This window comes from Girardinichthys multiradiatus, chromosome X (genome assembly GCF_021462225.1).
Source record: "Girardinichthys multiradiatus isolate DD_20200921_A chromosome X, DD_fGirMul_XY1, whole genome shotgun sequence".
In the NCBI taxonomy this organism is placed as follows: domain Eukaryota; kingdom Metazoa; phylum Chordata; class Actinopteri; order Cyprinodontiformes; family Goodeidae; genus Girardinichthys; species Girardinichthys multiradiatus.
The window spans coordinates 14435121-14447378 of NC_061817.1; the positions used below are offsets into that span (position 1 = coordinate 14435121).

Sequence of the window (12258 nt, forward strand, 5' to 3'; positions counted from 1 at the left end):
AATGGAAGGACAGGCAGAAGGCTTGAAGACGTTAGGATTTATGGATAGATACACAGATGAATCCTAAAGACAATCCAGCTCAGTCAAAAACCCCAGATTGTCAGCAACATTATCAATTTTATTACTTCATAAAATATACACAAATACTGTAAATAGTGTTGAAGAACTGTACAGGATATCAGTACACAATACACAATGTGAAATACCTCTTGCGTTGTCCTCTTTTATATCATTCTCAAATCTACAACTGGAATGCCACTGGGTCATGGTGGCCTGTACAATGGTAACTATACACAGAGCAACTCATAAACATGTACATAAACACACACACACACACACACAAGCAGATGCATCTAATGACAGAGTTGGTGAGGGGGTAAATAAAGAGAAGGTAGCATCAAATAAAAAAAAAATAGTTTTCTGAAACAGGATTATTGAGTCTGAAATATTGGGTGGTATTTGGGGAATAGATGAGAATATCCCAGATATACCAGAACAGGGTAGGAAATAAAAGATGTAAGGTAAAAAGCAGACAAAGCAACTTTATTGACCGTAGAAGTTTTACGGTGGCACTCATTCACACCTGTTGGACGACCCAGCTGACAAGGCAACAGTTGCTTATCTCCGAGTTTATGACTTCTGATTCAACATCCTAGCATTAGTATGCATTTTTCTACTTTACACCTTTACAATAACCACATTTGGCTTTACAATGAAATAAAAAATATTTACAGTGGAGTAAACCAAAAAAATAATAATTTGATGCCCCCAGCCCACCCGCATGTTATTCCCAACAGTGACTGACCCCTCCTCCAAAGCCCCAAATAACAAAAGAATAAAAAAGGTAACTTTAAGAAATATAAAAATTGCATCCCCTGTTTGTAAGCCAAAACGGGCAGCTGTGGTCTCAGGTCAAATATCAGTATGCTGAGATGTTTTCCTGAGGAGCTTCTCTCAAGACTTGGGAGTGAGTCCTTCGAAATTCCACAATCCTACTTTACCTTCCCGTCAAAGATTTAAAATCAAAGAAAAAAGTCAAACTTGAGGGAGATGTGCCGAGAAATTTTGTCTAGGTGGATACGGGGAAAGCAGTTACCAGCTACTTCAACAGGAACATTACAACGGCTAAAACATCACTTACTCATCCTCTTCAGTTCCCTTTCTGGTCGCCACCTTCTAATCTACATGCCGCCTCCTATTTAGCTTTCAAATTTTAAAAAGTTAAAAAAAAAAAATTTAAAAATAAAAAACAAAAACGAAACTCAACCTTCAATTTAATATACCTTCATGAACAATTAAGGTATATTGCTGTACTAAAAACTGAAAAACAAGGAAAAATGACTAGGCCTGCATCAACCTTTGATAAAAAAATAAAATAAAACATGCATGTCCCTGAAATCTTCTTTTGCTCCTTCAAGGCCAACAGTTCTTCACATTTGTCAAAGTATTAAGGGAATGTTCTGAGGAAAAAAAATAACCATGTAGGAATGAGCAACTGTCAAGGTGCAGCATTGTCATTTGTTTTGTGGTGGAGATCCTACGTTTAGCAAGAGCGGTCCAGGTAAAAATACCTTTATGTATTTTTCTGAATCCTTGAAACATTTAAATGTCTTGTTCCAAAAAACCTGCATGTCCATTAACAAACAGCTTTTCAATAAACAATGTATAATGAATGGGGGGAAAGAAAGGGATAGTAACAAAGATTCCTTTCAGCCCTGCAAAAGAAAACAAGATTGGTATTAGACTTTGTATTTACATTTATAAAAGAACAAAACATGTGAACCTAGACCTTACCTGTCATTTTTGTGTGCATGAAGAGCTGAGGAAATTCACTTCCCCATGTGCTCAAATGGCACGCTGACCTGAAACAGCACAGAATATGGATTTAAGGGGCAGAAGTACCAGTTCAGCTTTGAGAGGCTAGAAATGTCAATGCAATTCTTACAACTTTCTTTCAACAAATTTGTGGGAATGTACAGCAAATAGTTGTTGAGTCATCAAAATTTAGCACATGATCTCTGCAGCTCCTCCAGAGTTACCATGGGCCTCTTGGTTCTTTCTCATCTTAGTGTTATCCTTGAATAGTCTGTCAGTTTAGGTGGGCAGCCATGTGTTTAGGTTTGTAGTTGTGACATACTCTCTGCTTTCAGCTCTGAAGGATATTCAAAGCCTGAAATATGGTTTTAAAACCAAACGCTGATTAAAATTTCTCCATAATGTTCCCTGTTCCTTTGTCTTCAAAATGCGGTTTGTTCACTCATTTTCTCAAACCTACAAGGCCTAAAAGAACAGTTGTATTTCTACTAAAATTACTGGGACTACTTGCTAATTAGGTGCCTACAGAAGGCAACTGGCAGCATTACCCAACCAATCGGGTGCTACACTGTGTTTGTCCATCATGTAAAATCCCAATAAAATATATTGAAGTTTGTAGCTGTATGGTCCCTAAATGTGGAAAATTTCAAAAGGGAATGAATACTTTGCTAATCATCATAAATCAATAAGCTGTGATTAGAACATCTAATGAGATGATCCTAGCAGCTGTGAACCGAAGGATTCCATTTTTGTGTAAAATATTCTTTGTGTGCACTGTGTGGTACATAAGCAAGTGAAGGTAGCACAAATGTCGTCTCACCTGCGACGTGGAAATCCTTGACTGGTCTTGACGGGCCGTGAGGTCAGAGGACGACATATTGGCAGGAGCCCCGCGGTGTAAACGCATGCTCACCTTCCGTTCTCGCTCAGCGCGAGAAATTGCACGAGGTGACGTGTTGCCTGTGATGAAGAAAAACAATGAGCAACTTTTGATGATGACTTTCTAGAAAAAATATTTTAGAATCAGCAAAGTCTTTCCTTCTTACTAAACGGATTTATTTTTTAAAATTAGAATCTATTTTAGTCAGAAACTCACCAGACTGTTGGACCCGTGATGCAGGGTTTGAGATGGCTTGCTCTGGTCCATTTCTGACTCTGTTGGGAGCGCCTGGAGTGGGACCTGAGGGGAGGCCCCGTGATGCAGACCCCCTGGGGGCTCCTCCGATCCGATCATCTTTCTCATCTCCTGTCCTCCTTTCACGATCCGTATCCTCAGTTGTCCGACTGGCGCCCTGATAAATGTGACCAGGCATATTAACGAAAGTTTTAAAAAGCAGCATGGTAATTTGAGCTCTGTTGAGGAAAGTTGTGTGCATGAAATTGACCAATACGAAAATCTCCTATTACAAACTTACAAACTTGAGCATGTTCCAATCGAAGACGTAATCGTAGGAGAATCCCTGTCGGTGGAAAAGATTCCTGAAAAGTTGGCGTAGGTAGGAGTAGTCTGGTTTGTCATCAAAACGGAGTGAGCGGCAAAAATTCAGGTATGTGGAGAACTCCGCTGTAAAACATCAGAAACAGGAGTAATGAGTAAATGTAAAGGAAAATCAGTAAACCTGCAAGCGTTGAGCTTTCATTTCCCAATCAATATAAATACTAGAATTCCAGCTCCATTTTAAGCACAACAAACTAAATACAGCACATGCAGATAATCTTAGGAGCAAGTGGCTGCACCAGTAGATGAGGACTCACAAGGATATCCTTTGCAAAGAACTTCAATAGGTGTGGACATTTTCTTCTCACTGATTCGCTCATACTTTTGTCTCTTGGTTGCAGCCTTGAGGCCCTGCCAGGGGAGGGACCCCAGGTTGAAGTACATGAGGACGTATCCGAGAGACTCCAGGTCATCACGTCTCGACTGCTCTGTGGACATAAAGCATCAAGTGCAAATGAATGAGACAACTAAACCGTCTACTTTTAAGGACAAATAAATAGGGATCTAAAGTGATCCAGTACCACAAGATCTTGCAAAATTAAAACAGTACAATATTTTGCATCATAGTGAGGCAGGTCTCCCAAAGCCCTATCTACTTCCTGACAGAGTTCAACTTCTGAAGTGGAAAAAAAAAGAAAAAATAAGGGTCCAGGTTATCAACATGGGCTCCATGGTGGTGCTTTAAGCTGGGCACTGAGTTGCATCTATGCTTGAGAAGCTTCATTGAAATAAAGAAGTAGTTTGTGCAATGCCCCATTGAGTTGAAAGTCAACTAATGAAGATGTCTTGTTATGCTAGCTGACAACACTGTTACAAAATCATGGAGGAAGCTTCCTACAATTTAAAAGAAATTTGTGTAGCAGCAAGGGGTAAAAAAAACAAACCCCAACAACAAATGAACAAAGAAACTAGTGAAAAAAGTGACTGGCAAGATACCAATGATCTTTAAGTCCTGTGAGAAAACAGTGATAACTAGCCTCTAACAATGCAAAACCTAGCCTCCACTTTGTAGCTTCTTATCGTCACTAAAGGGCTACGGTTTTAAAAAGGAACTGGGAATGTGTTGGATCAAATCTGAAAAAGCTAGACAGATCAATGCCTGAACTGTTCACGTCTGCACTGAATAGATTCTTTAAACCCCAGGTTGAAATTTAGGGAACCTTTGTTCCGTTTGTGAAAATCCTGAAGAAGAATCCCAAAATACTTAGTGGACTAGTCAAACCTGGACTATTTTACACCTATTATAGATTATTTTAGAAACACCTTTATGCCTTTTCCTGAAATAAATTTAAAAAAAAGGCACAAAAAAAACCCCTAAATAATGTCTCAGGAGCGAGACGTATTATTACATTTTTGCAATTATTTAACCAAAGATTTATCATTTGGAGATGACGACTCTAGCTTATCTATTCTTGTGAAATAGGTTGTTTATATGTTCTGTAATATGCATAAGGCCAATGGTCGAAATATTATCATTACCTCGCCTTACATATTTTAAAATTCAAATCTCTTTCCACGGTAGATGTGAGATCAAAAGCAAAATGCCCTGACGAGTGACACAGAAATGACCGTAATACATAATTAATCACATCTGTTTTTAAACCCATTAGTTTTACTCAGGGATTATGATTAAATACAGGATCAATGAATGAAAGGAGCATGTTTAATAAAACGGGGAACATCAGCAGGTAATGAGATGATCGGACACTAATTTTAGTGAGCGTTCAAATACCAGAACTACTAAAATGTTCAGAAAGCACCAATACCTTTTCAATAAGAATATGGTCAGGACTGGAAGAAATGGAAATAAATGACTCAGTAAGACAAACAAAAAAGGACAAATAGGTCTGTGCATCTACTGTACTTTGCACCATTACGCAAAAGTTGAAGCAGCTCAGATTATCATTTAGCATGACGCAAAACAAGCAGCTGTCACTGGGAACACTGCAGCAAACTCGGAAGAAAACCTTGGAGTTTGAACTAAACCCAGTTATGGTCTCATTCTCCTTCAGCATATTTTTAGGCTGTCCACCACATTAGGAAAACATGCATCGTCGAGTTCAGTCTTACCGATTCCAAGATGTGTGTTGATGGAGGCGTACCGCGCTGTTCCGGTCAGGTTCTTGTTCTCCCTGTAAGGGATGTGCTGGTGCGTGCGGGCATCGCGGTACTTTTTGGCCAGCCCAAAGTCAATAATGTACACCAGGTTGCCCTTCTTCCCTAAACCCATAAGGAAGTTATCTGGCTTCACGTCTCTGTGGATGAAGTTCTTGGAGTGGATGTACTCAATGCGACTAATCTGGATTTGAATGAGATGCACAAACAAAGAAAATATTTTGTTACACTGACTGTCAGCAGTATGAGACGTACTTAAGCAGATTGAGACAAAAGGAGGACAGATTGGCAGCAGCACGACAAATCAGGACAGGAAGGCCATGACCCAAGGCTGAAAAGCTGCCAGTCAGACACCCACATGGACATCTGATACAGCAACTCGGCTATAATTGGGGCAAAAGGTGAGTCAAGAGTCTGATCCTTGATATGAAATATCTAGGTCAACAGATTAAAGCTGGGCACTCATCATAAACTACATTGACAGCAGGTGAGGAGAGGAGATCAAACCATCTATAATCTTTAGAGAGGCTTCAAGAGAATTACAATGTTTACACACAGAATATTCAGTGACCCGATGCAGTAAGGGTCATTCCTATTATGTTTCTCTACAGTCTTTGTAAATAATCCTTTCCCCTTGATACTGTTACACTGACTGAATGTCTCCGATTTTAATGTCAAGCTTGTATCATACCATCTGGTCTGCCAACAGCAGGACAGTCTTTAGGCTGAACTTGCGGGAGCAGAAGTTAAAAAGGTCCTCCAGACTGGGCCCAAGTAGCTCCATTACCATGACGTTGTAGTCTCCCTCCGCACCGCACCATTTTATCGATGGAATACCAACTTGTCAAAGACAGACAAACATCATCAGCACATATGTGGTCAAGTTATCACAGGCACAGCATTGCTTTGAATATAGTCGCTAAAACTGCTGCAAATTTTATTTCAGTTGGGCAAAGGTGAGTTTTAACCGTTACAATTGTTATTGTTTTTTCTGCTGTCCCTTATGTGTAGCATTATTATTATTATTAACAGTGATGCCTTGCGTTTAGGAAATACAGGACCTGAGATGAAAGACTGAGGAGGAGGAAGAAGACCCTACCTGGGCTAAGCCTGGGAAGGAATAAAGTTTACGTAAACCAAGCTTCCATGTTAAAAAAATGAAACCGTCATAAGCTGACATCAGCCGGCATGAGATTCTCATGGTATGATAACCTACTAAGTAAAAATACCACAAAATTGAGCAAAAAACACCTGTTAAATATAACAGTTTTCAAAAAACATACTTGTTTTACAGGATTGTTGCTTTTGGATTTCCAAATGTAGTTTTAAAACAGCATCCCCATAATCAGAGTGAATCAGTCACAGAAAAGAAAATATGCTGCTTTAATTACCCATGAAAACCTGAAAAAAAGTGTCTCTGGTGGAACTTCCTATTAATGAAAAAACCTATTTGGCTGATGAAAGATAAAGAAGAAGAATCAAATGTAATGACATTGGTCACCAGCTGATTAACAAGATGGAGAACATCTGTTTTCTTCTGTGTGGGCTTCATTTTGTAATAATACTATTACGTTAAAACTTTTATTGATTATTTGTCTACTGCTGACAGTACTATAGTATATTCCTAATAAAAATAAAAAGGCACAAGTATGGAAGTGGTCGTTCGAGGCTAGGCATTTTTCTAGACTGAAAACGAGCTGATGGACACGCATTCAATCTTTTACACTGAATTTCAGGCTGCAGCATTTTAAGATAAAGGCTTCCCTGACCATTACATTGTTCCAGTATCGGGTTTGGCAGGATAGTTGCATCTTCAATACACAGCTGGGAAGACATTTGAGAAGAATGCTCTAATAATCCTGACAAGTGTGTTGAAGCTATAGGTGCTTACCTCCTCCCTGCATCATCTTGTAGAACTTGCTTTCAATGTGCAACTGTGGATGTTTGGTCTTCACACATTCCAGCTTGATGGCTACCTCCTCACCAGTCGCAATGTTGGCACCTGAGGAGAAACGTAAAAAATAACCACATCTGTAAGGACATGTAGGAGAAGCATGTTGTAGGGCCCGAGTTGGATGGATAGTGTGGGAAGATTCATTTCAGTGTGAAACAGTTTCCACTTACCAAGGTAAATGTCTCCAAAGGATCCACTACCTATCTTTCGCCCCAGCCGGTATTTGTTCCCCACTCTCAGCTCCATGGTTGCAAGGTGTCACTGTAATCAACGGACAACACACATCTATGAAACAAAACTGCACACGTTTTACTCTCTCAACTCCATTATTCTTTATGACCAATTAGAAGACGTATATTGGGGGTCAGAAAGCATTCAACTTAAAAAATGCAGCTGTTGTCTTTATTTTGCCACGAGACAGAATGACTGAAGTCTTTGTACAGATTTTCAGCTGCTCATATGATCAATTTATCCTAGAAAAACTGGCCACATATTTATGTGAGGATGCACCCTGTTAACACTGCCAGTTGAGCAGAAAACAGCCATCTAGTCTCCAGAAACAAATGATCAAATTTGTGTGTTAGCTAGGGATGGGGGGGGGGGCTTGAGCTAAGCAGAAGGAGAAGAAAGGAGGGGTGGGAAATACAGAAATAAAAGGAGGGCAACATAGAAATGTTTAAACCTGGAACTAGAATGAGAAGGACCTAATGCTACATGAGTACAAGGACTTGGGACGCATGAGGAAATCATGTGCAATTTTTTGAGCCAAGCTGCATGTGATGGCAGAGCGGGATCATTACTTATTTAATGCTGGCTCAACCACGCCACATTGAGCAGCCACTGCGAAAGCAAGACTAAGCTCTCTGCTGCTCTGGGTTGGCACTGGCAAAGGGAAAAAGGCATGAGCAGCCACAGAGCACTGGCTGGTTGTATCTGTGTCAAAGCCCTCAGACTGGCCTGTCTAATGAACTCCAGAAAGCCAAGAGCTGCAGAGCAGCATTTATTAGACTTGGTTAACTCAACACTTTGTGTCAAAAGAATGTACCCTTTACAAATAAACTTGTTCCAAAATGGATGACTGAGCCTACAAATGAGTTCTTACTAAGGCAATATACAGGTACATAAAAAATATATCCTCTTTATTTATGCTTAGGATGCACCCACGAAAGTTACCTTAATTTATGTTACTTAAAAGAGAGAAGTTTTATAAAAATCTACAGCTTAAGCAAATTAAGCATCAATTCTGCAGAACTAGTCCTCTTTATTCCACGTGATTCCACTAGGAGTCCAATATTTCAACTATGCTTACTCCAGTTGCAATAACAGTAGGCAAGAGGTCCCTGCAGAGGATGGTGAGGGGAGCTGAAAAGCCCAGGATCTTTTTAAGAGCTGTTGGAGGAAAAGTTCTGAACATCGTCAAGACTCCTCACAACCTTTCTATTCCCGCTTCAAGCTGCTGAACTGTTAAGATTACGCACTTAACATTATTGCTACAGAAAATATTTGCTGAAGATTTTTTTTTTATCTGCAGTGATGCTTTGATGTACAGATAGAGATGTTTCATGACTGAAAATATTGAGTTTTTTCCTACCCTGACCACAATTAATGATTATTAATTATCTATATTAGGAGCAGAGGTGAAGTCAAAACAAACAAAATGAAAATAAATTTGGCATTTTAGCATCTAACAGTGATTACAATGGTTAGCATTACTAAAACAGCAGCTTGCCTTGGTAGACGGGACAGACGCAGATGGATCAGGCTTAATGAAAGGTTAGGGCCATTACACCCAAGAGCGTATCTGGTGTGTTGCAACATAACACAGATTTAAGAAGTAAAATTAATCATAAAACTTAACACCGAGTCCTCAGTTCAGGAATAGTGACACAACATGCTTGACACTATTACTCTGCATCCTTAAGACTATGCGTGTACCGTTAGTAAAAATGCATTTGTATAAATCCCTATGCATCGGTTTTACATGAGGAGGAAGCGTCTCAAAGGTGTGAGCATTGTAAACTTAACAGCGATGAGGGGAATTCATCATTTGAGGTTTCAGAGACAGTGAAGACAGTAAGGTGAAGCAATGGGAATTAGCCTGTCACACTGCACTTGAAAAACAACATGTGCTATTACGGTAGTAATCATCTGCAGGAGAGTGGATTGGTCAAGATGGTACAGTACACATCTGCTGGTTCAAGGGGAGTCTTAGTAGTAGCTGTTAAGACATGATGTTCTGAAGGAGGTGGAACAGTATGGTTTAAGCCTTAAGACCTCACAGTGACGGCATAAAGAATCAACTATTTAGCATTTCGAGCTGTGCATCAATCTGAACTATTCATCTTTTGGATCAGTTTTATACGTAAATATATAAATAAAACTATTAAACAAAAAAAGAAAAGAAAAAAAAAACACCACCAGTCACCCCAACCAGATAATTTCGCAATCACACAAACGCTGCTAACATTACGCCCCTCACAGTTGTCACTACAAACAACAACTTTGTTTTAAATTCAACGTATGCCACATTTTGTGCGCAATTTTCTCAATTATGTTAACAGAACAACGGTTCTGTTGCGGTAGTGGCACAAGTCACCCTTTATGCCTTTGGAGTAATGCGATATCTTTTTATAAAAAAATTCAACAAAACATAAACGTAATAGTTTGACAAAATAATAAATAGGCGATTTAAATACCTTACAGCCTCTTTTACTTGTTTACGTTAGAAATATAAACCACAGGAATCAGCGCAAGTTGATCGTTAGCTGCTACAACTAAGCTAGTAGAAATTCGCTACCCGAACCGTGGGACGTGATGCTAAAAAGGTTCTAAATTAAAGAAAGCTTAACATTAATACAGTTCAATAAACCTCAATTTGTGTTTTATTAACAACCCCACTCGTACATGATTTAACTGGCCAGGGTAGACAGCCAGTCCTACTATTTGCCCCCTCCCCCTCTCCTGTAAACCGTAAATAGGAGACTCCGCTTCGGTCGAATCGGGTCCCTTTTCCCCCTTGGTTTCACTTGTTCCCCGACGCAACACTCACACGATATCGGGTTCGTCCGACAGCTGGTTTAGTGGAGCTTCTGATCCGATGGTTGTCAGTCGGACAGGAGACCGACCAGAGGAGGATGGGAGCGGATTATGACAGCTCTCATACCCCCAGCTCTGAGCTCAGTTGTCGGTTGCGCTCCCTGTTGATAGTCCCTGAGAAGCTCCAGCAGCACAAACATCCGTTCTCTACTCTGGTTCGTCGCCCCTCCTCTCGTTACTTAACAACGTACGTGCTCACCACGTCGATGATGTCACCCTCCAGATCTCGCCGTCACTAAAAAGGAACATCACGGCTCCCGTATGTAATTGTATCATTCATTAAATGTCAGATTACTAAATTCAATTTCAACATACGGTAATGACTTTATAGATTTTCGACAATATAACATATTAAATGCGTTATCTTAGTAGTATTTCACAGCTGGTAAATAATTACCCGTTAGCCATTGCTGACTGTAGTGTGACGTCGGTTTTAAATTTAATTGGTATCTTGATGATAATATGACAGTGACAAACACGGGGCTTATTTCTTTTAAGAGCCCTGGTTGTAAAACAAAAAATCTGTTTAAAATTCCTTTTATATTTTGTTAAGGTTAACAATATAACAAGTAGAACATACAATACTTTTCAGAATTCCCATTTCAAAGTACCAACTAAAACACATACATTTGTGATCAGAAGTTTACAAACGCTTATAATCAGCATAGATGTCAGAATCATTTTGGAGCTTTTAAGTATTCTTTAGTGGTATTTTTTTTAGGGGGAGCTGGAATTATTGAGACTGTATGGTGCCTTGCATGAAGAAGGTCCTGGGTTTAAATCCGAGCCTGTGCTGTCTTCCTACATGAAAACTACATGTTCTCCCAAAGATATGAGTGCTTTAGTGAACCTCATTTAAGTTGGTTGGTTTACTGGCAAATTCTTGCCATTTAACTATTCTTTAACAAGACTGAGGTTGGGGCTTTGGGAAGGCCATTCCAAAAGCCTAATGCTAGCCTGCTTTATTCACTCTGTGCTCAGTTTTGACCATTCTCCATTGGAACATTCACTTTCGTCCAAGTGTTAACAGTCTGTTCAGTTAAGGTGAAGCTTAAAATTCGATCCACTTTGTACAATGATCAGTACCAGTGGCAGTGAAACAGATCCATATTATGATGCCACCATTACCTTGCGGCCTGAAAAACGTAATTTTGTCCTAATAGTTATTTTTTGTTCTATCTGACCATAAAACTTTGCAGAGGTTTCTTTCTTGATAGGTTTCTCCCAGTTCATGTTTATTTTAATCGCCCTTCAATGCAGACGGTGAAACTGGTGTTCTGGGAGTTTTAATTTAACAATAGCCTTAGGTCTTGATGGATCCTGGGCTGTTCCTGAACAGCCTTACTTGTTTCTTTCACCTGAAGGTGGTATTTTGTCAGTTGGTTAAAGTTTTGACAAAATTTGGTGTTTCAAGTGGATAAAGCAGGATAACATGACCTCATAACATGATAGCCCTGACCTCAGCCCTACTGAACTATACTTAATGCAAGGAAACCAATTGAAATGAACACTTCCTACTCTGTTGAGGGAGACTTATCCCAACATTAGGGTATATGTAATATTGACCTTGTGTGGATTATACAAAAATCTAAAATAAATTTTAATTTAGGCACCCCAATCTTGGTTTAAAAAACGTCACCGAAGTGATTCTTGTATAATTAATTTTAAAAAGAACTGTTCAAATTAAATATGCAAAATGAATCCAAACATTTATGTCAAAGATGAATGTCTGCAAATTTCTGACCAGAGTCATACACACTTCAGAAAAAAACACACCTGG

The 12258-nt window shown here is 39.4% G+C and overlaps 1 protein-coding gene across 1 annotated transcript; it reads right to left on the reverse strand.

Moving 5' to 3' along the window:
• Positions 1–97: 97 nt before the first annotated feature.
• Positions 98–10647, reverse strand: LOC124862540 (casein kinase I-like). Its single transcript, XM_047356516.1, has 11 exons — positions 10432–10647; positions 7553–7643; positions 7320–7430; positions 6120–6268; positions 5384–5612; positions 3571–3741; positions 3231–3379; positions 2912–3107; positions 2636–2775; positions 1795–1862; positions 98–1715 (listed from the first exon to the last, which is right to left on the reverse strand). Exons 2-10 carry the CDS (start codon positions 7626–7628, stop codon positions 1830–1832), a joined length of 1254 nt encoding a protein of 417 aa, XP_047212472.1. The 5' UTR covers positions 7629–7643; positions 10432–10647; the 3' UTR covers positions 98–1715; positions 1795–1829.
• Positions 10648–12258: the final 1611 nt, after the last annotated feature.